General features: G+C 40.1%; 1 protein-coding gene across 1 annotated transcript in view; it reads right to left on the bottom strand.

The window, feature by feature from the left end:
- lrrfip2 (leucine rich repeat (in FLII) interacting protein 2) overlaps nucleotides 1-25,032 on the bottom strand; it is a 163,379-nt gene that overhangs the window by 7,659 nt on the left and 130,688 nt on the right. The window contains exons 19-28 of the mRNA XM_059645778.1: nucleotides 22,905-23,036; nucleotides 22,642-22,713; nucleotides 20,235-20,405; nucleotides 18,413-18,505; nucleotides 17,374-17,466; nucleotides 16,841-16,933; nucleotides 9,472-9,604; nucleotides 6,327-6,376; nucleotides 3,995-4,115; nucleotides 2,894-2,973 (exon numbers count right to left, since the gene is read on the bottom strand). Coding sequence (XP_059501761.1) covers nucleotides 2,894-2,973; nucleotides 3,995-4,115; nucleotides 6,327-6,376; nucleotides 9,472-9,604; nucleotides 16,841-16,933; nucleotides 17,374-17,466; nucleotides 18,413-18,505; nucleotides 20,235-20,405; nucleotides 22,642-22,713; nucleotides 22,905-23,036 — 1,038 coding nt within the window. The remainder of the gene's footprint in view (nucleotides 1-2,893; nucleotides 2,974-3,994; nucleotides 4,116-6,326; nucleotides 6,377-9,471; nucleotides 9,605-16,840; nucleotides 16,934-17,373; nucleotides 17,467-18,412; nucleotides 18,506-20,234; nucleotides 20,406-22,641; nucleotides 22,714-22,904; nucleotides 23,037-25,032) is intronic.

Raw genomic sequence — 25,032 nt, 5'->3', positions numbered from 1 at the left:
AATGTTCTTTTTCAGAACTCCAGGTTGCACATAAATCAAAATTTCCTTCTCGCTTCCTGAAGAGAATGAGGGAATGTGCATGCATGTCATGCATGCGCGCGTTTGCATGTATTTTGGGGGCAGTCAGGAGGGATAATCATTTGTACTTCTACATTTCTGGTTGTGCATATTAACCAATTATTTCACTTTATTCAATACGTTTGTTTTGTCAATAATCCACAAGTGTTTAAGAAACCAGGTCATTAGCTGATTTAATTTAAAACCAGACAAGATATCATTTTTCCAGAGATAATGGGAACTGCAGATGCTGGAGAATCCGAGATAACAAAGTGTGGAGCTGGATGAACACAGCAGGCCAAGCAGCATCTTAGGAGCACAAAAGCTGACATTTCAGGCCTAGACTCTTCATCAGAAAAAGGAGAGGGGCAGAGGGTTCTGAAATAAATAGGGAGGGGGGGGGGGGGGGGGGAGGGCATGGATCGAAGATGGATAGAGGAGATGGGTGGAGAGGAGACAGGCAAGTTAAAAGGAGCGGGGATGAAGCCAGTAGAGGTGAATGTAGGTGGGGAGGTAGGGAGGGGGTAGGTCAGTCCAGGGAGGACAGACAGGTCAAGGGGCGGGATGAAGTTAGTAGGTAGGAAATGGGGGTGTGGCTTGAGGTGGCGGGGGGGTAAGGGGAATAAGTGAGAGGAAGAACAGGATTCTGAAGCTTGTGAAATCCACATTGATACCATTGGGCTGCAGGGTTCACAAGTGGAATATAGGGTGCAGGAACAGCAACTCTCGGGTGCCAACGTTGTGGCACTGCAGGAGATCCAGGATGGACATGTCGTCTAGGGGTTGCGGGGGGGGGGGGGGGTGAAAATGGTTTGCGACTGGGAGGTGCAGTCGTTTATTGCAAACCGAGCGTAGGTGTTCTGCAAAATGGTCCCCAAGCATCCGCTTGGTTTCCCCAATGTAGAGAGCGCCACACCGGGTACAGTGGATGCAGTATACTACATTGGCAGATGTGCATGTGAACCTCTGCTTAATGTGGAAAGTCTTCTTGGGGCCTGGGATGGGGGTGAGGGAGGTGGTGTGGGGGCAAGTGTAGCATTTGCTGCGGTTGCAGGGGAAGGTGCCGGGTGTGGTGGGGTTGGAGGGGAATGTGGAGCGGTCAAGGGAGTCACGGAGAGGGTGGTCCCTCCAGGAAGCAGATGGGGGCGGGGCGATGGGAAAATATCTTCGGTGGTGGGATCAGATTGTAGATGGCGGAAGTGTCAGAGGATGATGTGTTGGATCCAGAGGTTGGTGGGGTGGTATGAGACGACGAGGGGATTCTCTTTTGGCAGTTATTGCGGGGATGGGGACAGGGCATGACAGATGAGATGCAGGAAATGCAGGAGACACGGTTGAGGGCTTTTTCGACCACTGTGGAGGGAAGTTGCGGTCCTCGAAAAACGAGGTCATCTGAGATGTATGGGAGTGGAATGCCTCATCTTGGTAGCAGATGCGGCAGAGGCGAAGGAATTGGGAATAAGGGATGGTGAGGGAATTGGGACCCCGCAGTGGTCGAGAACACCCTCAACCGTGTCTCCCGCATTTCCTGCAACTCATCCCTCACCGCAATGACCACCAACAGAGAATCCCCCTCGTCCTCACATGGCACCCCACCAACCTCCGGATACAACACATCATCCGTCAACACTTCTTCCAACTGCAATCCAACCCCACCACCAAAGACATTTTTTCAACCCCACTTTTGTCTGCTTTCCAGAGGGACCACACTCTGACTCCCTTGTCCGCTCCATACTCCCCTTCAACCCCACCACACCTGGCACCTTCCCCTGCAACCGCAGGAAGTGCTACACTTGCCCCCATACCTCCTCCCTCACCCCCACCTCAGGCCCCAAGACAGCTTTCCACATCAAGCAGATGTTCACCTGCTGTACCCGTTGTGGCCTCCTCGACATTGGAGAAACCAAGCGGAGGCTTGGAGACTGCTTTGCAGAACACCGACGCTCAGTTTGCAATAAACAACTGCACCTCCCAGTCACGAACCATTTCAACTCCCCCTCCCATTCCTTAGACAATATGTCCATCTGGGCCTCCTGCAGTGCCACAATTATGCCACCTGAAGGTTGCAAGAACAGTAACTCCTATTCCACTTGGGAACCCTGCAGCCCAATAGAATCAATGTGGATTTCACAAGCTTCAAAATCTCCCCTGCCCCCACTGCATCCCAAAACCAGCCCAGCTGAGGCCTGCCTCCTTAACCTGTTCTTCCTCTCACCTATCCCCTCCTTCCACCTCAAGCCACACTCCCTTTTCCTACCTAACCTCATCCCACCCCCCTTGACCTGTCCATCCTCCCTGGTCTGGCCTATCCCCTCCCTACCTACACTCACCTCCACGGTGTCCAGCCCCACCCCTTTAACTTGCCTGTCTCCTCTCCACCTATCTTCTCCTCTATCCATCTTCGATCTGCTTCCCCTTCTCTTCCTATTTATTTCAGAACCCTCTCCCCCTCCCCCTTTTCTGAAGAAAGATTATAGTTTTGCCAGTTACTGAAATAGCCAATCTTTATGTTGTGATCTGTGGAGTAGTGGGACAAGAATGAAAATGCACTCCTCCAATTATATCACTGGGCACACATTAGCAGCATTTTTTAAAAGGCTTAGACTACATGCAGTCACAGATCTACACAAACTCATTTCCTTGATAAATCAACCTGCAGCAAGGTGCACTGTTATATCATGCTACATCAACATTAGCTCAATTCCTTAGACTCAAGCTGTTATATTATATGTATGGAGTAATAATTTAATACAATAAATATTTATGCACAATTGCATGAAGAAAATTGATAGAAATTTTGTGATCCTAAAATTATAATGGTATGCTAGATACTTACATTTTGTTCAACAGTGGCAATGTCTTGTTCTGCCTTAGACAGTTTAAACTTGTACTCACTCAGCTGCCTATTTACATCTCCTAAAAGTAAAAACAGTGAGGTGATATTACACAAACAACTGAAAAGCACATGGAACTGCTTGACAAGATTCAAAAGATACTTAAAAGTTAATTTGATTGAAGGGCAAACAAGTCATCAGCAATGACTGAAACTCATGGCTCAAAGCCCCTACCAATAACTTATTAAGTATCATGTGCAAGGAACAATGATCTATTCAAAATGCATTGCCCAATTACATACCCAGAACCTTTCCATAATGGAACCACTCAACCCAAAACTTACTGGTTTTTAAATAACTTTAAAGCAGCTTTAATATTGAATAACTTCAGGGTGGGCATAGTGGCTAAGTGGTCAGCATTGTTGCCTCACAGCACCAGGGATCTGGGCTCACTTCTAGCCTCAGGTGACTGTGTGTTGAGTTTGCATGTTGTCCCTGTGCCTGTGGGTTTCTGCCAGGCACTCTTGTTTCCTACCACAGTCTAAAGACGTGCAGAGTAGGTGGACTGGCCATTAGAAATGCGGAGTCTGAGGATATGGTGATGCCTGGGCCCCGGCAGGACGGTCTTCAGGTGTCAGTGTAAACATGTTGGGAACCTCGCCATCCCAGAGGGTAACTGGTGCAGCATGATTTGAATATACCTAAGCTGAAAGAGATATTTTGTCTTTCAGGGAATCAAGAAATATGGGACAGTGCATGAGAAAGTAGAGTTGAAGATGAAGTTCAGCCTGATCGTAATGAATACCAATCAGGTTTGACTGGCTTTACAGTCCTCTATTGTTTTTGTTTCTTACACTGTACTCTTGCATTAAATTCCAACCATCCCCATGAGCACAGGTAGTTGGGTAAGGATCTCTTGACATACATACCGCTCACTAACCAGGTCAACATTTTGGGCAAAGAACCAGAATCCGCAATGATAGGTGGAACCATAATCTCGTAATTATCAGAATTTTAAAATGTAAATGGGTTAGAGAAACCCGATACTAAACTCTTTAGTTAAAAATTAGCAGGCCTGACGTCATTTGATTCTCTGGACTTACTCTGCATTTCCAGAATTTGTAGGTCTGTGCCATTTTCTAGCCGATCAGAATCGGTGAACACATTTTCAATCCTTGAGTTCTTCTGTTTTTCCTCTTCCAATTGCAATTTCAGCTTTCTGATCTACCATGAGCAAAGTGGCCAAAGGTTAATAAACTTAAAAAAATTGAAGTAGTGAAAACACATTTAGAATGGCAGAAAAATGCATCTAAGTAGGTCATGTGACTGAATGCCTCTCAGTGAGGAAAATAAATAAATATATCTTTTATTTGTAACGAACACACTTTTAAATACAGGAAAACTCTTCTGACAAATAAATTTCACGCTGACCACATTGTTACCAGGGCACCACCTTCAGTCAAGGGACTATGGTTTTAGAATGAAGAAATATGTTGGAAATCATTAACAACTTGCTGTAATTAGTTGGGAACATGTCTTTTTCTTTGGTTCAACATCAATCTTAGTTTTCCAACATCACTTTCTGCCTCCTGTGTTTCTATCCCAAGCCTGATGCAAAGACTGGTCTGTTTATTTCGCCACTAGCATCAAGTCCTATTGTAAGCTTGCTGCATTATAGTGAAACAAAGAGGTGATTTTGAATAATTGACTGACAACTTAGGAAAAAGAACTGAATGATCATCTGCCAGGTTCACTAGAGTACATTAGAGAAGTTTGGAATAGAGGAAAATGGTGAAACAGCATTTTAGAATGGAAAACAAGTCAGAGTATAACCATCATCACATGCAGAGTAATTTGCCAATTGTCAAGCATTTTCCAAAAGCAAAACGAAACTAATGCATTTCAAGATTTAAGTACATGAGAACTTTTAAAAGTCACTGACACCTCCTCACATCCCCAGGAACCTCTGACAAAAAGATCATGAATGAGAAACTGTCAATACAGCGTGGAGCTAGAGGAACACAGCTCAGGCAGCTTCAGAGGTGCAGGTAAGTTAATGTTTCAGTTTGGGACACTTCATCAGGACTAGGATACTAATAAGAGTGCCTGCACACACGATCAACTGCTATTTAAGACATCACATCATGACACATTTCACATTATGCAATCAGGGAGAAATAAATCATCCACACTAATATTAGCAGAATTTCACACCGCATTTTCAAAGTAGACTGTGAAAATTGACAATCCAATATGAATAAAATCAACAACTTGCATGAAGAATTTGTACTGTTCAGGTCAGTACATTTATTATTAATGTTACTGGACTAGTCCATTTTGCCTAACAAAGTATTTGCACAAACTTTAACACTCCCTATTCAGAAATGGAACAGTCAAGACTGCATGACAACTGAAATGATGAAGCAAGTCAGCCAGCTTACATTTAAAAGTTATTTAAGTTAAAAGATTCAAGCTGTTTAAGAACCAAACACCGGTAATAAGAAAACGTGTTCTATTTTGTTCTTTACAACTAAAATATTTTAAAGAAAATACTCCTGCAGAATGATTACAACAGTTTACAGTTTAGTTCAGTGGAAAGAACACTTTTAATGGCTGTTCCTGATGTCTTGGAAATGCTGATGGTGCACATTCTGCTTCAAATGCTGTTGAGTAGTCACTTTAACTGTACGGTAGTGGGCTTCCGGATTTTGATACAACAAAAAAATGATGATATAAATGTGTCTGGAGCATGAGAGACTAGGAGAAGAACTTGGCAGATAGTATTCCCTACACTTGCTGCCCTTCAGTACTGTTGAAAAAGCCTTGGCAAGTTCCTGCAGTTCACGCGTTGGATACGGCACACTGCAGTCACAGTGCAATGGGTGGATGTTACAAGGTGGTTAATGAACAATCAAGTGGGCTGCTTTGGCCTAACAGTGTCAATCTTCTTCAAATATTGATATAACTGCAATCTAGTATCTTAGTATTTTATTCCCATCAGTGGAATCAAACTATTCAAATGATGTTCTAATTATATACTGGAGTGATATTTTGATGAAAGTTTCAACATACAAACAATTCATGACTGTAAATCACTGCTTGCAAAATGTTTTGGGATGTTCCAAAGAAAAAGTGAGTTATGACACAAATGCATGATTCTGTGTTTTTGTTCTCATGGCCAGATGTGTTGGCAATTGAGAATGAAATTCTTTCCAGTTGAGGTGCAAATGTGGCTAACAATACCATTCATATATAGCAAATAAAAGGCACAAAATAAAACTTCCTACTAACATTGCCTAGCTTTGGAATGCAAATGCTAAATTGTGCTTAAATATGCAAGTCAAGAGGCCAGAGCGCAACTCTTCCTTTTCGGTACTGCGTGATTTTTGACTATTTTGCTTTCTTTCCCAATTTTCAAGTGATTAAGTTAACTACCTGTGCAAGCAATTCTTCCTTTTCATCAGCCAGTTTCTTTAGCCGTACATCTACAACATAAGAAAACATTTTTAAAAATTGCAAACGGCGTTCAAAAATAATTATATTCGTTAACTCATAACTTGAATAAATTTGACAACTCAAACATCTTTTAAAAAAATCAAAATGTTGGAAATCTGAAATAAAAAAACTAAAATGCTGAAAACACTCAGGTCTGGCAGAATCTGTAGAGAGGAAAAACAAACTAACATTTCAAATGAAGGACCTTTCAGTTCCAGCCTAAGGATGCATCTGCGCACAAAATTATTGTTAGGAATGATTACTGCACAGTAAATTGACATTAGATACTCCCAATCACTGTGTGGCACCGCCATGAATGAGAAATGTAATAGATTCAGAACAAACCTAGGTGTTTAAAATTGGACATTCATAATGTTCTATTGACAATTAGCAAAAGAATTGTATTAATTTCCATAATCTCATGGCCTGGTATGTCCCTCACAATACCATTACCATAAAACCTGGCTCAACGATGAATATGAAAGGGCATGTCAGGACCAGGACTGGACACATGAAAAAAAGTAGTGGTCCTGACCTGAAGAAGCTCAGCCTGATGAAACTGGATGCATTTGAAACAGAAAAAGTGGTGCATAATAGGCCAAGTAAAGCAATTCCAAAGCTACCAATGAATCCACATGGTGGAGGTGAATTCAATAACTCAATAGTATGAGGCCTCATGGGAGCTAGTTAACCATCCCAGCAGTCCAGGTCCATGATCAAAGTAAAGACAGGTATCTATCAATGGCAGTGATAGTAAACCACATTTGTTTAAAAAAAATGCATTCATGGGGTGCGCGTCATTTTCTTGGTCAGGATTTATTGCCCTTGACGAGATGGTGTGCTTCCTTCTGCAACTGCTGTAATCCATGGTGAGGAGGTATACCCACAGAGCTATCTGGGTGGGAGTTTCAGGACTAACTCGGCAGTGAAGGAACAGATATAAATTCCAAGTCAGCATAGTGTGTGACTACTTCCCTAATTCTGCTGGGTGGCCATGGATTTGGAAGACACTTTCAAAGGAGGGTTGGTGAATTGTTGCATTACATCTTACGGATGGTACACACTGCTGCCACTGTGTTGATGGTAGAGAGTGTTTGTTGTTGGAACTGCACTCAAGATAAGTGGGGCGTATTCTGTCACAATTTTAGCCAATGCCTTGCAGATGGTGTACAAACTTTGGGGAGTCTGGAGACAAGTTATTGCCACTAAATTCTGTGCCTCTAAACGCTTTTGTAGCTACAATGTGTATATGGGTGTCCAGCACAGTTGCTGGTCAATGTTAATTCCCAGAACGTTGACAATGGTGGAATTCAGCGACATTAATGGCTTTGAATGTCGGGGGTGGGGGGGGGGGGGGGGGGGGGGGGGGGTGACTGTTAGATTCTCTCTTATTGGAAGTGGTCAGTCATTGCTTGGCACTTGCCACTTAACAGTCAAAACCCGATACTGTTTAGGTCTTTCTGCAAATTACAGCAGACAAAAGAAATGGGAAATACAGGGATAGGATGGTAGGGTAGAGTAGATCTGTTTGGGATGCTTTTTGGTGGGTCAGTGTGGACTCGATCGGCCAAATGGCCTGTTTCCACGCTATAAGAAATTGTGGAGCTGGATGAACACAGCAGGCCAAGCAGCATCAGAGGAGCAGGAAAGCTGACGTTTCGGGCCCAGACCCTTCTTCAGAAAAGGGGAGGGGGAGGGGGTTCTGAAATAAATAGGGAGAGAGGGGGAGGCGGATTGAAGTTGGATAGAGGAGAAGATAGATAGAGAGGAGACAGACAAGTTAAAGGGGCGGGGATGGAGGCAGTAGAAGTGAGCGTAGGTGGGCAGATAGGGAGAGGATAGGTCAGTCAGGGGAGGACGGACCAGTCAAGGGGGGTGGGATGAGGTTAGTAGGTTGGAAATGGGGGTGCAGCTTGAGGTGGGAGGAGGGGATAGGTGAGAGGAAGAACGGGATAGGTGAGAGGAAGAACAGGTTAGGGAGGCGAGGACGAGCCGGGCTGGTTTTGGGATGCAGTTTGGGGGGGGGGGGAGAAAGAGGGGGAAGAGGGGGGAGATTTTGAAGCTTGTGAAATCCACATTGATACCACTCGGCTGCAGGGTTCCCAAGCGGAATATGAGGTGCTGTTCCTGCAACCTTCAGGTGGCATCGTTGTGGCATTGCAGGAGGCCCAGGACGGCCATGCTGTCTCAGGAATGGGAGGGGGAGGGGGACTTGAAATGGTTTGCGACTGGGAGGGGCAGTTGTTTATTGCAAACCAAGCAGAGGTGTTCTGCAAAGCAGTCCCCAAGCCTCAGCTTGGTTTCCCCAAAGTATAGGAGGCCACAACGGGTACAGCGGATGCAGTATACCACATTGGCAGGTGAACATCTGAATGACGTGGAAAGTCTTCTTGGGGCCTGGGACGGGGGTGAGGGAGGTGGTGTGGGGGCAAGTGTACCACTTCCTGTGGTTGCAGGGGAAGGTACCGGGTGTCGTGGAGTTGAAGGGGAGCGTGGAGCGGACAAGGGAGTCACAGAGAGTGTGGTTCCTCTGGAAAGTAGACAAGGGTGGGGATGGAAAAATCTTTTCAACGCTATGGCAGGACTACCAAGAACAAGGGCGCCTTATCTTGCAGTGGGGGAATGATCCCATCTCTGTGCCTGGAGCTCCAGGTTCAAGACCCACCCATGACTTGATGGCTAAAAACATTATATTCATTATGTGGCCAAATAGTTTTATTATCAACCTGTTTCCAAATTATCTAACACATGCCAACAGTAGGTGCTTAGAGCACGAGTGTGTCTTGGTCAGGCACGTGTTGGAAAGACAGCTGAAGCCTCTACGTCACTACTCAGCTCTGGAATACAAAATGCATTTAAAAAATGCATGCTCCAACATTGTTTGGACTCCCCAAATTAACTGTAATATCAAGTTTTGTCAGGCTGACACACACCAAAACTTGCCACTCAGACTTGAATGAATGAGATAACCAAGCTATCAGCTAAACTAAATATTTTACAAGTAGACAGCAGCTTAGACAAAGTTTTTAAACAGTTAAGCTCCATTGTTCATTAACTTGGGACAGTACAGTTGAACAAGTACTACCTAGTGGTCCATCTCCTGCACTTTCAAGCACGTGAGCAGCTTCTTGAGATACAACTGTTATAGCACCAACAATTGGTTCATGATTTACATCACCATTAGGCGTGCCTTCTGGGATTATAACCAGACCGTGTTTCTGAAAAATAAAAATGATTTAAGCTGTCAACTTCTATCAAGCAAGTATCTTCAATTTTCTATGGTCCACAAAACTGCTAACCACACTGCTTTATTTCCGTCTATTAACTTGAGCAGTGAAATATGTTTTAGTCACAAGCAGAATACAACATTTTTTTTTAAACGAAAGAGATAATTAAAGCTACCAAGAGAACTTGGAAGCAGCTTCACCTTTTTCTTGTCTTCACAGGTATAAATTCACTGGATAACTTCAGAAACAAAAGACTTAATAAAAATTTAACTCTTAGAGATTTAAACAATAATTGGATCACTCACAAAGTTAAATAATGTAATCAGGGAAGCTAGCCTTCGTATCTTCATTCAACTAATTGATACTAACAGAATGAAATGTCACCAATTACAAGATTGCCTAATAACGTCTGAATGGTAAAAATGAAATTTCCTTCGCATCCTGGTGACAAACAAAACTAACCAGAAAAAAGGAAGTTTCAAGGCATGAATTAAGCCGATTTCTTATTACATCAGGCTAAATATTCAAGGCTATTTGAAATTGCAGGACTGGAACTAAATGGTCGAGTGGTGGCACTGTTAATTCAAGACAACAGCAGTATAATAGTGAGAAAAAACCAGAGGAGTTCAGAAGATCACGATGCAGTATCGGTTTATGCAGAGATGAGAAATCACAAAAAGACGTGGACTTGTGTAAGTAGTTCATGTATCTCCTAACAATAGCAACACTGTAGGACAGAGTATACAGGACAAAATAATGGGGGCATGCCTTAAGGGTACTGCAGCAAATCTCAGCAATGTCAGTTTTCATACGGATTGGAAAAAGTAGACTGGAAGATGAGTTCAGAGTGTTTTTGGGACTATTTCTGAAAGCTGAAAGTTTGAGGGACAACCATGAAGTAAGATATTTTAGACCTGGTAATGTACAATGAGACAAGATTAATTAATGATCTCACAGAAAAGGAATATTCAGGCAAGAATGATCATAATATAGCAGAATTTCACATGCAGTTTGAGGGCAAGTAGTGACGGTCAAAGACTAGTGTCTGAAACTTAAAAATTCAAATATAAGGGCCTGAACAGAGTGTTGACAAAAGGTGAACTAGGTAAATAGTTAAAAGGTTGCAAAGCAGCAGCAGACTTGGAGGAGATATTCCGTAATTTTCAATAAATTGCATTCCAGGAAGGACAGCCCTATTTGATGGATGCACCATCCCTATTAATCAAATTAAGGATACTAACAAATTCTAAGAAAAAGCATGCAGTGCTATGAGGCTTAGTGGCAGGTTAGACGATTGGTCGGTTTTAGAAATTAATAAGGAATAGAGTCATACATCTCAGAAACAAAGTATTTAGTCCAACTTGTCTACACCGACCATGCTCCCAAACTCAACAAGTCCTACCCACATGTGCTTGGCCCATTTCCCTCCAAACCTTTTCTGTTCATGAACTTTTCCAAATGTCTTCTAAACGTTGTAACTGTACCTGCATCCACCACTGACAGTTCATCCCACACATGAACCACTGTGTTAAGTAAATGCTGCCCCTCATCCTTTTTTAACCTCTACTCTTAAAAATATGCCCATCATGATTTTATAAGCCTCTGTAAGGTCACTCCTTGACCTCCAATGTTCCAGTGAAGAAAGTCCAAGCCTTTCTTGTCTATTTTTATATCTCAAACCCTCCATTCCGGGCAACATGCTGGTAAATCTTTTCCGAATCCCCTCTAATTTAATAGATCATTCCTACAACAGGACAACCAGAAATACACACCGTACCCCAGAAGGCAGCTTACCAATGTCCTGTACAACAAGCTTGACATGACGTCCCAAATCTTTTACTCAAAAAGTCTGAGCAATGAAGGCAAGCATGCGAAGTGTCTTCTTGATCACCCTGTCTACCTGAGATGCAAATTTCAAAGAACTGTGTATCTGAACCCCTAGGTCTCTGTTCTACATTATCCAGGGCCCTACTACTAATTGTGCAAGTCCTGTCCTTGTGTGCATTACCAAAATGCAATACCTCACCATTTATTGGGATTAAACTCCATCTGCCATCCCTGAATCCATTGACCCACTTGATCAAGATATCTTTACAATCTTAGATAACCTTTTCACTGTTCACTATACCAACTTTGGCATTACCTGCAAACTTACTACCCACACTTACATTCTCATCCAAATCATTTACATAAATGACAAACAAAAGCAGACACAGCACCAATCCCTATGGTACGCTGCTGGTCACAGGACGCCAGTCTGAAAACCACCCTCTGTCACCACCCTATATCCTCTACCATAAAGCCAATTTTGTAACCATTGGCAAGCTCACTCTGAATCCCATGTGATCTAACTACACTAATTAATCCATGTGGAACCTCAAAGGCTTTATTGAAGTCCAAGTATACAACATCAACTGATCTTCCCTCAATCTTTTTCATTACTTCATGAAAAACTCAATCAAGTTTGACAGATACAATTTTCCATGGAAACAAAACTACGACAGTTTACGCTAATCAATCCTTACCTCTCGAAATGCATAGAAATCCCATCCTTCAGGATCACCTCCAACAACTTACCCACCACCGATGTCAGACTCACAGGTCTTATAGTTCCCAGCCTTCTCCTTAAAGCCTTTCTTAAACAATGGCACAACATTAGCTACTCTCCAGTCCTCAAATATTTCTGCTCGGGCCCTGCAATTTCCATTCTAGCTTCCAACCAAGTCCTGGGAAACACTTGAGATCCTGGAGATTTATCTACCGTCATGTTTACAAAGGCTTCCAGCACCTCCTTTTCTGTAAAGTGAGCGGTTTTCAAAACATCAATATTTACTTCCTTGAATACTCTAGACACAAAATACTCATTTAAAATCTCTCCTATTTCCCGAGGTTCAACACAAAGACGACTTTGCTGATCTTTAAGAGGTCCTACTCTCTGCCTAGTTCCTTTCTTGGTCTTGATGGATTTATAGAATCTTTTTGGATTATCTTGAACCTTGTGTGCTATCTCATGTCCCGTCTTTGCCTTCCTGATTTCTTTCTTGCCCCTACACTCTTTACATCAAGAGATTCAGGTGATCCAAGTTGTGTATATCTTATATATGATTCTCTTTTATTCTTGACTAGAACCTCAATATTTTTATTCATCCATTGTTACCTGATCTTACCAGGCTTGCCTTTCATTCTAACAAAGGCATAATGTGTCTGAATTTTCATTGTTACACTTTTGAAGGCCTCCCACTTATCTATTGTACCTTTACTTGCGAACAGTCTACTCCAAATGGCTTTTACAAGTTCTTGTTTCATACTCTTAAAATTTGACTTGCTCCAACTAAGAACTTTAACTTTTATGAAAGACTTATCCTTTTCCATAACTATTTTAAAACTATTAGTATTATGATCACAAGTCCAAAAGTATTCCCATACCAAAGCTTCAGCCACTTGCCCTATCTTATTTCCGAAGAGAAGATCAAGTTTTTCTCCTTCTCCAGACTTAAAAAAAAGGATGAAATTAAGAGACTGAGAGAAAGCTCACTAGAAATAAAAACATAGCAGAACTTGCATAAGTGTTTTAAAAAAAGGGAATAAATAAAGCTGTTCCTTGGAGGACAAGAATAGGGAATTAATAATGAAAACCGATACTATTTTTGTTTACTAATATGGATTTCTTCAGTTCCTCATTATCACGTTTTCAGTATCCTTCGAGATTCATGGATCTTCCTGAGAAGACGGACACAAAATATTTGTTTAGTTTCTCTGCCACTTCCTCACTCCATTACAAATTCTCTTGTCTCAAACTGTACCGGGCTCACACCGTCTCTGCTAATCTTTTCTTTATTATGTATGTGAAGTGAATTATAAATATGGGAAATCTGTAGCCATTTGTCAAAGCACAATAAAGAATACAATAGAAAACATGGGCTCATGGCAGTGGTGGAGAAGGAATGGGATGGTGTGCTTGGTTAGCTAACCAAGCACAGAGTATGGGGATTAATCATACATTTTCATGTTGGCCAGATGTTATTCCTAGGAGTGCCACAGGAATCAGTGTTGTAGCGTCAACTATTTATAATCCTTATCCATGATTTGGATGTAGGCACTGAACATATGTTCACTGAATTAACTAATGGCACAAAGTAGGAAATTAAGTTACCAAGAGAACACAAGGTGTCTGCAAAGAGATACAGACGTTAGATGGAAGTGGCAAAAAAAAAATGGCACACGGGGTGTAATGTGGTAAGTACAAGGTTGTCTATTCTGGGAGAGAGACTAGAAACACAATATGTTACTTTGATGAGAACAGACTGTAGATCTCACCAGACAAATGTGGGGGTCCTGCTATGTGAACCACAAAATGTTGATATGCAAGTAAAGCAAACAATTTGGCCGGCAAATGGAGTGTTAGCATTTACTGCAAAGAGAATAGAATGTAACAGTTTAGTTTAGACTGGATACATAAAGTATCTTAATTAGACCACTTCTGGGTGTTATGCGTGTAGTTTTAACCTCATTATATCAGGTGCATTAAAACCAGGTCAGAGATGGTTCACTTGTCTTGGGATGAAGGGGTTATTTTCGGAAGATAGGTCGAACAAGTTGCACTTACGCCCAATGGAGTTGAGAAAAAAGGTGATTTACTGAAACAGATTTGAGAGGACTCGACAAGATGCTTGATGGGGCGGGGGGGGGGGGGGGGGGGGGGGTGATAAATGAGAGACATAATTGATAAATTAGGAACATGCTATTTAAGACTGAGATAACCAGGAATTCTTTTCTCAGAGGATAGTTAAGTAGCTAGAATCCTCTCCACTGAAGGAAATGGAGGATTGAGTCATTGAATATATTGAAGTTGAGTTAACTCTTGTTTATTGAAACTCTAGCTAACAGTTATGGAGACAAACAGGAAAGAATTGAGCCTCCAACCAGATCAAGTGGCAGGCTTGAGGAGTCAAAGTGACCTATTCTTGCTCCTGAGTCTTGTGTTGTGCTCAAATGTTTGTAGTTTGCTTTAGATGTATGACCTGCTTTTCACAAAAAAATCTTCAGAAAGGCTCAAGATCTAGGAATTTAAATAACGAAAATAAATGTTAAGCAGATTCAAATCTAAACACATACCTTAATGTAATTGTTCTGTATCAGATATAAAATAATTTCAAGGGGAAAAAAAGAGCATGAAATACCACTATGTGGGGCATAATGAACATTTAAACTGCAGATGCATGAAAATCTTTTAAAACAGTGATATTTGAAGTTGATTCATTTACTATGCTGTTCATTGATGTAAAGAGGATCAGCTGTTGAGAATTTTACTCATCATTCCTCTTGTAGAAGTTCATCACATCTGTTTCCAACATGTCAAGATAACAGTCAGTGACAGTTTGAGAAACTGATGTCAACACCGCTTCTCCAATTCTCACATCAGCTTATGACTCAGTTTTGGAACCAGTGCTGTGCTGTAAGCATGTTCTATTTGGAGCCATCATTCTTTAGCCTTCACCCCCCCACCCACCCCCAAGATCCACTATAACAACTGAGGTAGTTCAGTTGTCTCTTGGCTGTCACAGCATATTTTGTAGATATTGGTTTTCGGATTCTTAAAGTTTCCATCTGCTTGGTTTACTTCCTTATTTTGCTTATTCTCAACATAAATCAGTAGCTCATATGGAATCTTAAGGATGAACATCATGAAACACATTACTGTGCATTTTCTGGAATTTGCTCCACCTTCACATCACTTTCATCTTTAATAGTTAAATCTCTATTTTAAGCAATTAATTTTTTTCAGTTCTATTCAGATCCAGTCATGCGTCTGGATTCTGCAGGATTTCCATCATTTGTCAAACTCATTGACTTACTGAGTTGGCAATTACCACAACTTAAAAATATGAAGTATATCATGAAGCAATGGTGATGTGAGGAAAAGCCTCTTCATACAGTGAAGATTGAGTAGGGTATGGAATGTACCAAGTATGTAGTGAAGGTTGATTTAATTGGGACATTCAAAACAGAATTAGCATGTCTCAAAAAGAACAGCATGCAGGGCAACCAGGAGAATGTGGGGAAGCACGAGCCAAATTGCTTCTACAGTGAATTCGTGCAGACATAGCAGGCTTAATGGTCTCCATGTACTATAACCATTCTATAATTCTTAGATTCAGAGACAAACTTCTGTAAATCAGACATTGAGAATGTTTTACCTCAAATTGAGTAGATGCAAATTTGAAAGTTACTTATGTAATATTAAGATAATTGAATGGATATCCTAATGAATGTCAACGTCCATTTCTGAGGTGAAAGTAATATTGGTCAATAGCCTCTTGATTTTGAAACTTTTATCCTGGTTTTCAAATTCCTCTATGATCTTGTCCCTCCCCATCTCCAATCTCCTCCAGCCCCACAACTCTCTAAAATCTAAGTCCACCTTATTCAGGTCTATTGAGCAATTGCTACTTTTCTCCCCTCACCATTTGTGGCTGTGCCTTGACCCCAAGTTGGAGATATCCTTACTGCACAGAGAGATTCCCCATTATCTCATTGAAACTGAGGGTTAGAAATTGAGGACTGTTTTAAAAGGTGGGCAGAAATCTGATTAAATACCTCTTTACATTTCCTGATCTATAATTAGCTTTATAATGATCCTACAGAGCATCTTGGAACATTTCATTCCATCCAAGGCGCCACAAATATAGGACATCAATTGTGGGGTTAAATCAGCAGTTTAATGAGGCTCAGGTTTTATTACCATTAGATGGTGCATGTTTCACTCATTTACCAAGCACAGATTATCATTATCACACATGTTTAGCTAAGTAGTGCTAAATCAGAGACTGAAAACTAAACTCATTAAATAGTGACAATGATAGCTGTTGCATTACAACAATGAAGCAGTTAGATTCTGTTTCACCAAACAGAAACAACAATGAACAGATGGAGAACACCAGGAGCATGATAGGCAAGCTGACCCAACAAAACTGCATTAAAATGAAAATGTCAAGAAGAATCAAAGAAAAAGTAAACATCAATAAGACAGGCAAAAGATTAATGAAAGTTTCTACAAGTAAAGAAATGCTAATTTTCTATTTCGTTGCTCGGGATACTTTTACTCTACTTTTGATGTATTGTTATTCAATTCTCAGTTATTCCTCATTTTATTTCTGTGGATTTTAACCAAAAGCCCAAATAAATCAATCTACAGACTATTTAACCTAAACCATATACATTTCCTACCTTTGTTTTTTCCCTTAGATCAGCCAACTCATCTCTCAGCTCATCACGCTCATTTCTAATGCAGTCAAAGTAGTCTTTCTGCCTCTCTAGAGCCTGAACAGAGGGCAGCAAGAGGGATAAAGAACGTTGCAGAGAAAGAAAACATATGTAAATTGCAACAAAGACATGAATATAGCAGATGATACAAGAGGGCAAGAGCAACAGGATGAAGTTTGGATCAACTAAATCTCACCTTCAACTATTTCTCAAGATTAACTGCTCACTTGACAGTGCACAGCTATTGCAACCTGTCACATGCTTTGAGACGCTTGTGCAAACAAACCAAAATAAATCTACGCCATACACGGTAAGCAAAAGATAAATCATAACAAACATTTACACTAAAGGTATTTGCAATAAGACAATTTGTCGTCATTTGCTTCAATTGATAGTGTATCATGCTCTGACACACTGAATGTAGATTGGGACATTGCATTTACTAATTAGTCGACAAAGAACACCCCATGCAGCCACTGCTTAATATGACCGCCTACCCCAATTTTTTTGTCTTTCCAGTTGACAGTTTCCTGCAGATCAAACACATCCCTGGTGAGAGTGTCCACCCTTTGCTGCAAAGACTTGTTTTCCTAAAGAAAAAGCCACAGGCAAGGAAAGGAACTTGAGCATTGGTTAGCATAAAGTCAAGACAGATTAGGTACTTAAAGGAAAAGGATGAATTTAAAACGATTCAACCAAAAGAAAACCAATCAGGCAGTAACAGATAACAGAGGACCCAGAAAGATGAATAAAGCAAATTTTAACAAGAAGTGCAACTCTATTAGATGGCTCCAGTGGTATAGTTGTCCTCAATTAAGTAGTCATAGTTCATTGAAGAAGGAAGTTTTTTTTGTTTACTGACTGCTGAAACAGGACGCAATTATGATCTAAAGACTTAAACAGTGAATAGTTGATCTATGGTGGCCATTTTTAACCCCATTTAATTTGCACCTAATACAACAAGAACTGGAATGCATATACTTAGCCAACTTCTCTCAATTATTAGTGTTTTGCCTCAGATGCACCTATGTTGATTGGAAATGCTTAATGCTCTCGATTGCTAAAGTTGACGGCGATGGGAAGTGCAAAATTATTTCAGGTCATCCTACAATGGCCTTTACTAACTACTTTTGAACATACAAGCATTTTTACTTTTATTTGTTCAATGAGTTTGTTCCATAGCATTTCTTTTGATTGTCCATCTTGCTGTTCACATTACATAGTGCACATACTGCGGGCATGTTAGTATCAGCCATAGTTAATCAGATTTCTGCTAATCTATTGCAAAAATGTTTTAACAACTTCATGACAGTGATCTAGGGATATGGACTGAGTTCTCTGCTTTTGAAATACAACACCTCAAAGTATTCAGCTCATTGGCTATGCAAATCCAAAATTTAAGACATTCGCAGGACAGTTATTACTTAATTTCCAGAAGTCAAGAATCATGGGCTAATGATAGACATTTATTTCAGTTAACTTATGCAAATACCTAAAACAACATGAAAAGAATATAAGCCTTCACCCTCTACCTACCTCTATAAGTTCATCTCTTTGCTGAATGCCCTCTTTAAGTTCTTCTATTTTGTGCTGTGACACACGACACACATGCTTCTGTCGTTCCAGTTCCTAAGAGAAAGGAAGAGAACATTTTCTTAAAAAAAAAAACTTAGTCACGACTTAAGGTTGTCCATCATGCTTTTTCTTTTCCCCAAAAAAACCCTCAGTTTTTTCTAACATAGTAATGATTAGGTCATGGCATAAGAAATAACACTGTGGGATAGGATAGTGTTCTTTCAACTTTGGAATTTGACTTACATATATACACACGCATAAAGACAATTCACAAAAAAAGACTAACAAAGACTGGCAGTCTTGATTAGTGCTCACTGCTAAGCAATATAATTTTTATCTTTTTTCCCCTCCCCTCCTTCCCTGAAGATGTTGAATCTTTACTCAAGAGGATGACATTCAACTGCATCTGATGACACTGATGAATCACGTGTTGTATATCAAATGTAAACAGCAGTTTGGAGTCCAATGTGAAGCCATCCATCCATAATTTAATAATAATCGACAATGGGCAATGAAAAAAGATCAATGATTGCTGTATAATGTTTAATCTAGCGAGGCTGATTGCAATATTCCTGTCAATGCTTGGCTAAAATCAGCCAGCTCAACAGAAACAGAAAACCAAACCAGGGCAGGTAATATTCTCAGGTGGTTGGAGTGGCCAAATGACTTCCAATTCCTTATATTTTTACATGGCATTCAGAGATGTTCTTATCAATTTAACTTCCTGATCATCTTATGAACTTTGTGAAGAGTGGAAGGTGACTGGAATAGGCAATGAAGTTCCTTCAATAGCAGGACTAAACATGCAAATAAAACAAAGATAGTGTATAGAGCCAGAATATATTCCCATCCGAAAGAAGATGTGGAAGTTGAAGCCCAGAGAATGGAAGGAGAGTTACTGGTTTAGTTGGGAGATTGGTTGAGTTGCATAAGATAAAGAATATGGATGTTGGCAAGTCATCAGTGTCATTGGCAGCATGCGACTTGTAATGTCCCAGAGCATTCTCAGCTAGCACCTTATTTATCAAAGACTGAGATTATTATGGTAAAGTTATTGCTTATCTATTCCTCAAAATCAAACAGGAATACAACATTCCATGGTATGAACGGAAGGAGGCCTTGTTGCTACCACAAATAGATCAAATGATCATTTTGTTTGCAGCACATAGGACTTTACTGTATAAAATTGGATGTTGCACTCACTAATCGAACAACAGTGGGCTGAACTTTGAAAGAAAACAATTACTTGGAAGCATTTGAAACATTCCTGAAAGATGAGGTACGATAAAAAGGTATTTTATTCATACCTCCGCCTCCTAAATTTGCAGGATTAAATATCATCAGGAATGGACATGCCAATAAAAAGTGAATAAACTCTGCTCCTCAGGTCATTACTTTTCACCAGATTTAATGCTTATAATATTTATTCTTATTTGAATAAAACCTTCTCGGTATCTATTTTGTAACTGAAGCATCTTGGGTAATCTCAGATTTCAAACTGAACTATGTAGCCAAGTACATAATCCAGGATTTATTTTAAATTCTCAAACACAATCAGAATTAATCAACAATCCGTCAGTTACATATCTCCCTGAATGGAGGCAAATAAGATGCAACTTTTGCTGCAATACAGGTTAATTGGATGATTTTTTTTAAAAATTGCAATTGTTACACTGGTGGAATTATTTTGATTTACATGATGGAACCTAAACATATCATCTCATGTACAAAACAAACAAACTGGAACTCCCAGGCGCTGCCTAAGTTGTTCATAACAGATTACCTTAGATTTTTCCTCATTCTCCCTAAACAGCTCTGCCATCTGTTCTTCCATTTCCTCAATGACATCTTTTAGTGTATCCACTTGGTAGATGAGGTTAGATTTTTCATTGTCTAGTTGTGCATTGGAGACCATAGCTTTCTTATATTTTTCTTCAACCTCTAATAAGGAATCCTGCAAATTAAAAGTAAATAGCAGTCTGATGACTGAATCAATGAGGATGGGAACAGCTACAAACATGAAGGATACCCAAATATAGGGGGAAAAATTCAAAATTTTAGGTTGCCAGTTTAAAATATATTTATCACTGCAGTAAGCAAATATCAATTGTTTCACAGCTGTTCACTATTTCTTATGTAAATTAGAACCCCAAAAGTAAATAGAAGTGGAACCATTGGGCAAAATAGTGCTGCAAGGAATTTGTCTGCTTCAGGTTTAAAACTTTTACAACTAAGAGAACAATCAAACAACCAATAGCACAAACGAAGATCATGCAAAGGTTTTACTGTCTGTATTCCAAAGTTAAAAATTCTTGCATGTCTCGGTTACAAAACACTGGACATGGCACTTGTAAAACAAAGCATGATTTGGCCCAAAAAAATCTTCAAATTAAACCTGTTGATTAGAAATTAGATTTGTTTACATTTTGATTTTGTCATACATGTCGCCCCAGATGAAGCTTGCAACTTTCCTTCAAACTTGATCCCTCAATCTACAAACATAACTTGCTCCTGCAACAAAATTGGCAAGCAGTTTCCCGATCCAAATATTAAAAAGTAATGTCAGACTTCACATCACCAAATGCTGCTACATTTTTAGTGAAAATTGTTAAATTTATTCAACAGCTAATCAAAAAAGTAGTTTGAGACAAATGAACAATTCTTTAGACGAATCCCTGGTGAGTAATCTGCGTACAGAAGTCTTCCTGTTTTGAGAAATGTCAATATTTACTTCCATAAAAACGAATTGTTGAAAACAAACTTAACCAACTAAGTGAAAAACTTGAAGTTTTGATTTCTTCACTTCAATGCTTTATGTAGGTTTTGCAGGTGACCCCAAGCTTTTGAGTAACAGAGTGTAATTTCACTTGCCCAAGTATTTAACTGAAATTCACAATCTTCTGGAGTCTGGTCAAAGAAGTTGCTTCTGCTCTAGCAGTGACAAATAAAGACAAGCAAAACACAAGGTTCAGGCTCGCAAAATCAGGAAACAAGATTATTAATAGGGATAGTTTAAGCAAAACTAACAGTTTGACTAATTTGGTTATATTGCTAAGGAAACTTAATACTTGGAAACTTTACTTCCATACAGGCAAAGAAAATGTTCAGGCTTTGTTAAAAAAAACCTATTGCTAATGATCTTGCCATGCTGAAGCACAATACCTAACTGGAGGGCATTCATACACAACATACTGACATGGATACTGAGCAATTGTGATTAACCTAATCCCTTGTATTTCTATGATGAAAAGCAATGGGCTATAAAGTGATACTGGCTATGAAATCCTTTGAAATTAAAAACAAACCAAGATTACTTTTCAACCTGAAACACTAATTATCTTGGCACTGTTCTTTCCTTCTCAAAGTTCCATAGGGTTCCACACCTCTAGCTTTTATCCCAAAAAAATTCTCAGTTTAGCCTTTTTTTGCTTAAATTTTATCTTTGGATAATTCAAATATGCTGACTTTTTTGAACAATTTTTACCAGAACTGTAAAAACTTTCCAAAAATACTGATGGCATCAGATTTGAATTATTCATGATTTCCAGAGCAATAACTTTTATTTCTAAAGAGCAAAAGTACTTACAGAATGCACAAAGAATGAATTGCCAAGAAAGGCATTTTTAAAAAAAATGTCCAAGGTCACCTTTGGCTTCCCCTGCCTCAAAGTTTGACCTATCTTGATCACCACATTTCTTCATTTTCAACCATCTCTGGCAGGTTCAAAAACAGAACCTCAAAATGCTTTTAAAGACTGAACATGCAGAATTCTCCATTGGTTTCACATTCACATTCCCAACCACATAACATACTACATACAAAGCGAATTGTTGTCATTCAAGCCAAATTAGGCTCTTGGTGTAGAAAGCTGTAACAGTTTTCCATCTTTGTGACACACAATTATTTGTTCTGATCACTATCACTGTGGCTAGCTGCTTTGAGGAAATAAAATTATTTCTAATCAAACTCCAACATACACATGAAAACATGAATTGCTGAAAGGGTTACATTCAGATAAGAGCACATGCCATTATAAGAATCCACAAGATGTATATATCAGCCAAAACAAGTTAGTCAAATGCCACAGAAGGATTCTGCTCTAGTATGTTAAAGGAGTGCAGCTCAAATTCCCAACGTGATAGCCATAGGAAATAGAAAATAAAACATGCTGGGGGACATGGCCCTGATACCTTAAGTTCTTTTAATCCCTGCATGTATCTCCCCTCTACATCTTGTATCTGGTCCTTAAGCTCATAGATATCCTGTTGGACACATGGAATGAACCATTGGATAAATGGGAGGGGGATGGGAACAAAAAAAAACCAAGCTGAAATTGTGTTATAATTTTGATATACATTACTGCTGTAAGAATTTGCTACATAGTTATATGCACTTAAATGAACTTAGAACAGTTCATCAGATCTATGCATATACATAATTTAATAATCCTTACCCGCAATTCACTGAGTGAAACATCTGGATCTAGTATACTACTGGTATCCCCGCTCCCTCGTCGAGACGACGATCCTCCAAGTGAGGCTAGTGTTGCTGGTGACAACCCTGCAACTGCATTTCGAGAAGCAGGCTGAGAGGTGAAGGAAAAAGACAAAGACAGATTGTGTTAATTGCCGTGGAAACCTCAAAGAGTAGATTTCAGGACAACTGGCAAAGGAGTGCAAGTGTTACTTATTTTCATAGGATCCCTACAGTAAGGAAACAGGCCCTTCCGCCCAACAAGGCCACACCGACCTTCACAGCATCCCACCCAGACCCATCCCCCTATAACCCACCTAATCAACACATCCCTGAGCACTCCGAACAATTTGGCAAGGCCAATCCACCTAGCCTGCACATCTTTGGACTATGGGAGGAAATCAGTGCACCTGGAGGGAATTTACGCAGACAAGTGGAGAATGTGCAAACTCCACACAGTCCCAAGGGTGGAATCGAACTTTTGGAGTGTGATGTACAGTTCTGGACACCCTGTTACAGTAAGATTATTATTAAATTGGAGTGGGTGCAGACAAGATTTACAATGATGTTACTGAGGCTACAGGGCTTGAAGTATAAGGAGTGGCTGGATAAGTTGGCACCTTTTACACTGGAGCACAGGAGGTCGAGAGGGGTGACCTCAGAGGTTTATAAAATCGTGTCGGACATAGGTAAGGTGAATAGCAAAGGTCTTTTCCCCAGGGTAGGGGAGTTCAAAACTACAGTGCATAATTTTAAGAGAAGGGTCCTAACGGGTTTGTGTTTGGGAAACTTGCTCAGCATAGGCAAGTTGGACCAAACGGTCTGTTTCCATGCGGTATCACGACGACTTTACGTTCTTTATTCTGACTCGAGGTCTGTAGCTGGTCAGTGCAGAATCGCTTTTCCACCCATGAAATTAGGAAAATGCATTTCTAAGAAGTTCAGTCATTGACAGCTAGAACAGAAAAATTCATTGAGGATATGTGTGAACAAATGCTTGTACAAAAGCGTAACAGCTGTAATTTTATTTATGTGCATTATTTTAAAATGTGTACAGGTGACTCACAAAGCCACTCACCTAGTTCTTTGCACACACCAGCAAGACATTAAACCCTTAATAATGCGAAACCAAGATAAGCATTTGAAATAGACTTTGTCCAATTGACCTGAAAAATCGCACTCAAATAAGTCAAGCAGCATGCTAGAGGAAAGGTACCTGTGAAGATGCGTTGAGAAACATGAACATTTTCCAAACATCAAGCAAATTATATATACCTTTGCTAAAATGTCAACTGTATGCTACTATGATACGGTGGACCTCCATGTTTTCTGGTCATTTATTGTAATCTTTCACAAAAATTATTTCTCCTAAAATTGAATTTTATTTATTCATGGGACATGGGTATAGTTTGCAAGACCAACAAAAACCTCAAAAAATGTGGTATTAAGTTACTTTAGAGTCAAATCAATGCACCATTAATTAATGTTCACTGGAACAAAGAACTTAGAGACAAAACTGTATCAAAAATATATAATGTTGACAGGTTTTGACTGTTACCACACTACCATAATCTCCTCCTCTGCCCTTCAGAGAACAAGGTCATTCTCATTTCAGCCCCTTTCATGGTCTTATGCTCTGTGTTAACTTTGTTCTTGAATGTAAAGGATTTTACAGCACTAAAGTCATGCTGAGTCTCTTGAACAAACTTAGCCCTCAAAGATGACCCACAATTTGTGATTTGTTTATTTATTTCATGACTGTATGAGGGATGTTTGACCAGGGGGCCTAGACTCAAGGTAACAGGCAGGAAGGTTTGTAAGAGATTTGTGGAAAAGTTTTTTTTCCACTGAGGTTGGTGGGAATCTGCAACTCAGCGTCTCTAAGGGTGTTATGGAGGTTTCTCCCTATTCCATTTAATACTTAGATGTGCACTTTCCAGGACATAGACTGTGAGCCGAATGCTGAAAAATGGGATTGGGACATGGAGGTTAACAAGGTGTAGAGGCCAAGCAGCAGAGGAGCAGGAAGGCTGACATTTCGGTTCTGAAGGGTCGAGGCCCGAAATGTCAGCCTTGCTGTTCAGCCTGCTGTGTTCATCCAGCTCTAC

This window comes from Stegostoma tigrinum, chromosome 5, assembly GCF_030684315.1.
Source record: "Stegostoma tigrinum isolate sSteTig4 chromosome 5, sSteTig4.hap1, whole genome shotgun sequence".
In the NCBI taxonomy this organism is placed as follows: domain Eukaryota; kingdom Metazoa; phylum Chordata; class Chondrichthyes; order Orectolobiformes; family Stegostomatidae; genus Stegostoma; species Stegostoma tigrinum.
This window is presented reverse-complemented; position numbering and strand designations above follow the sequence as displayed.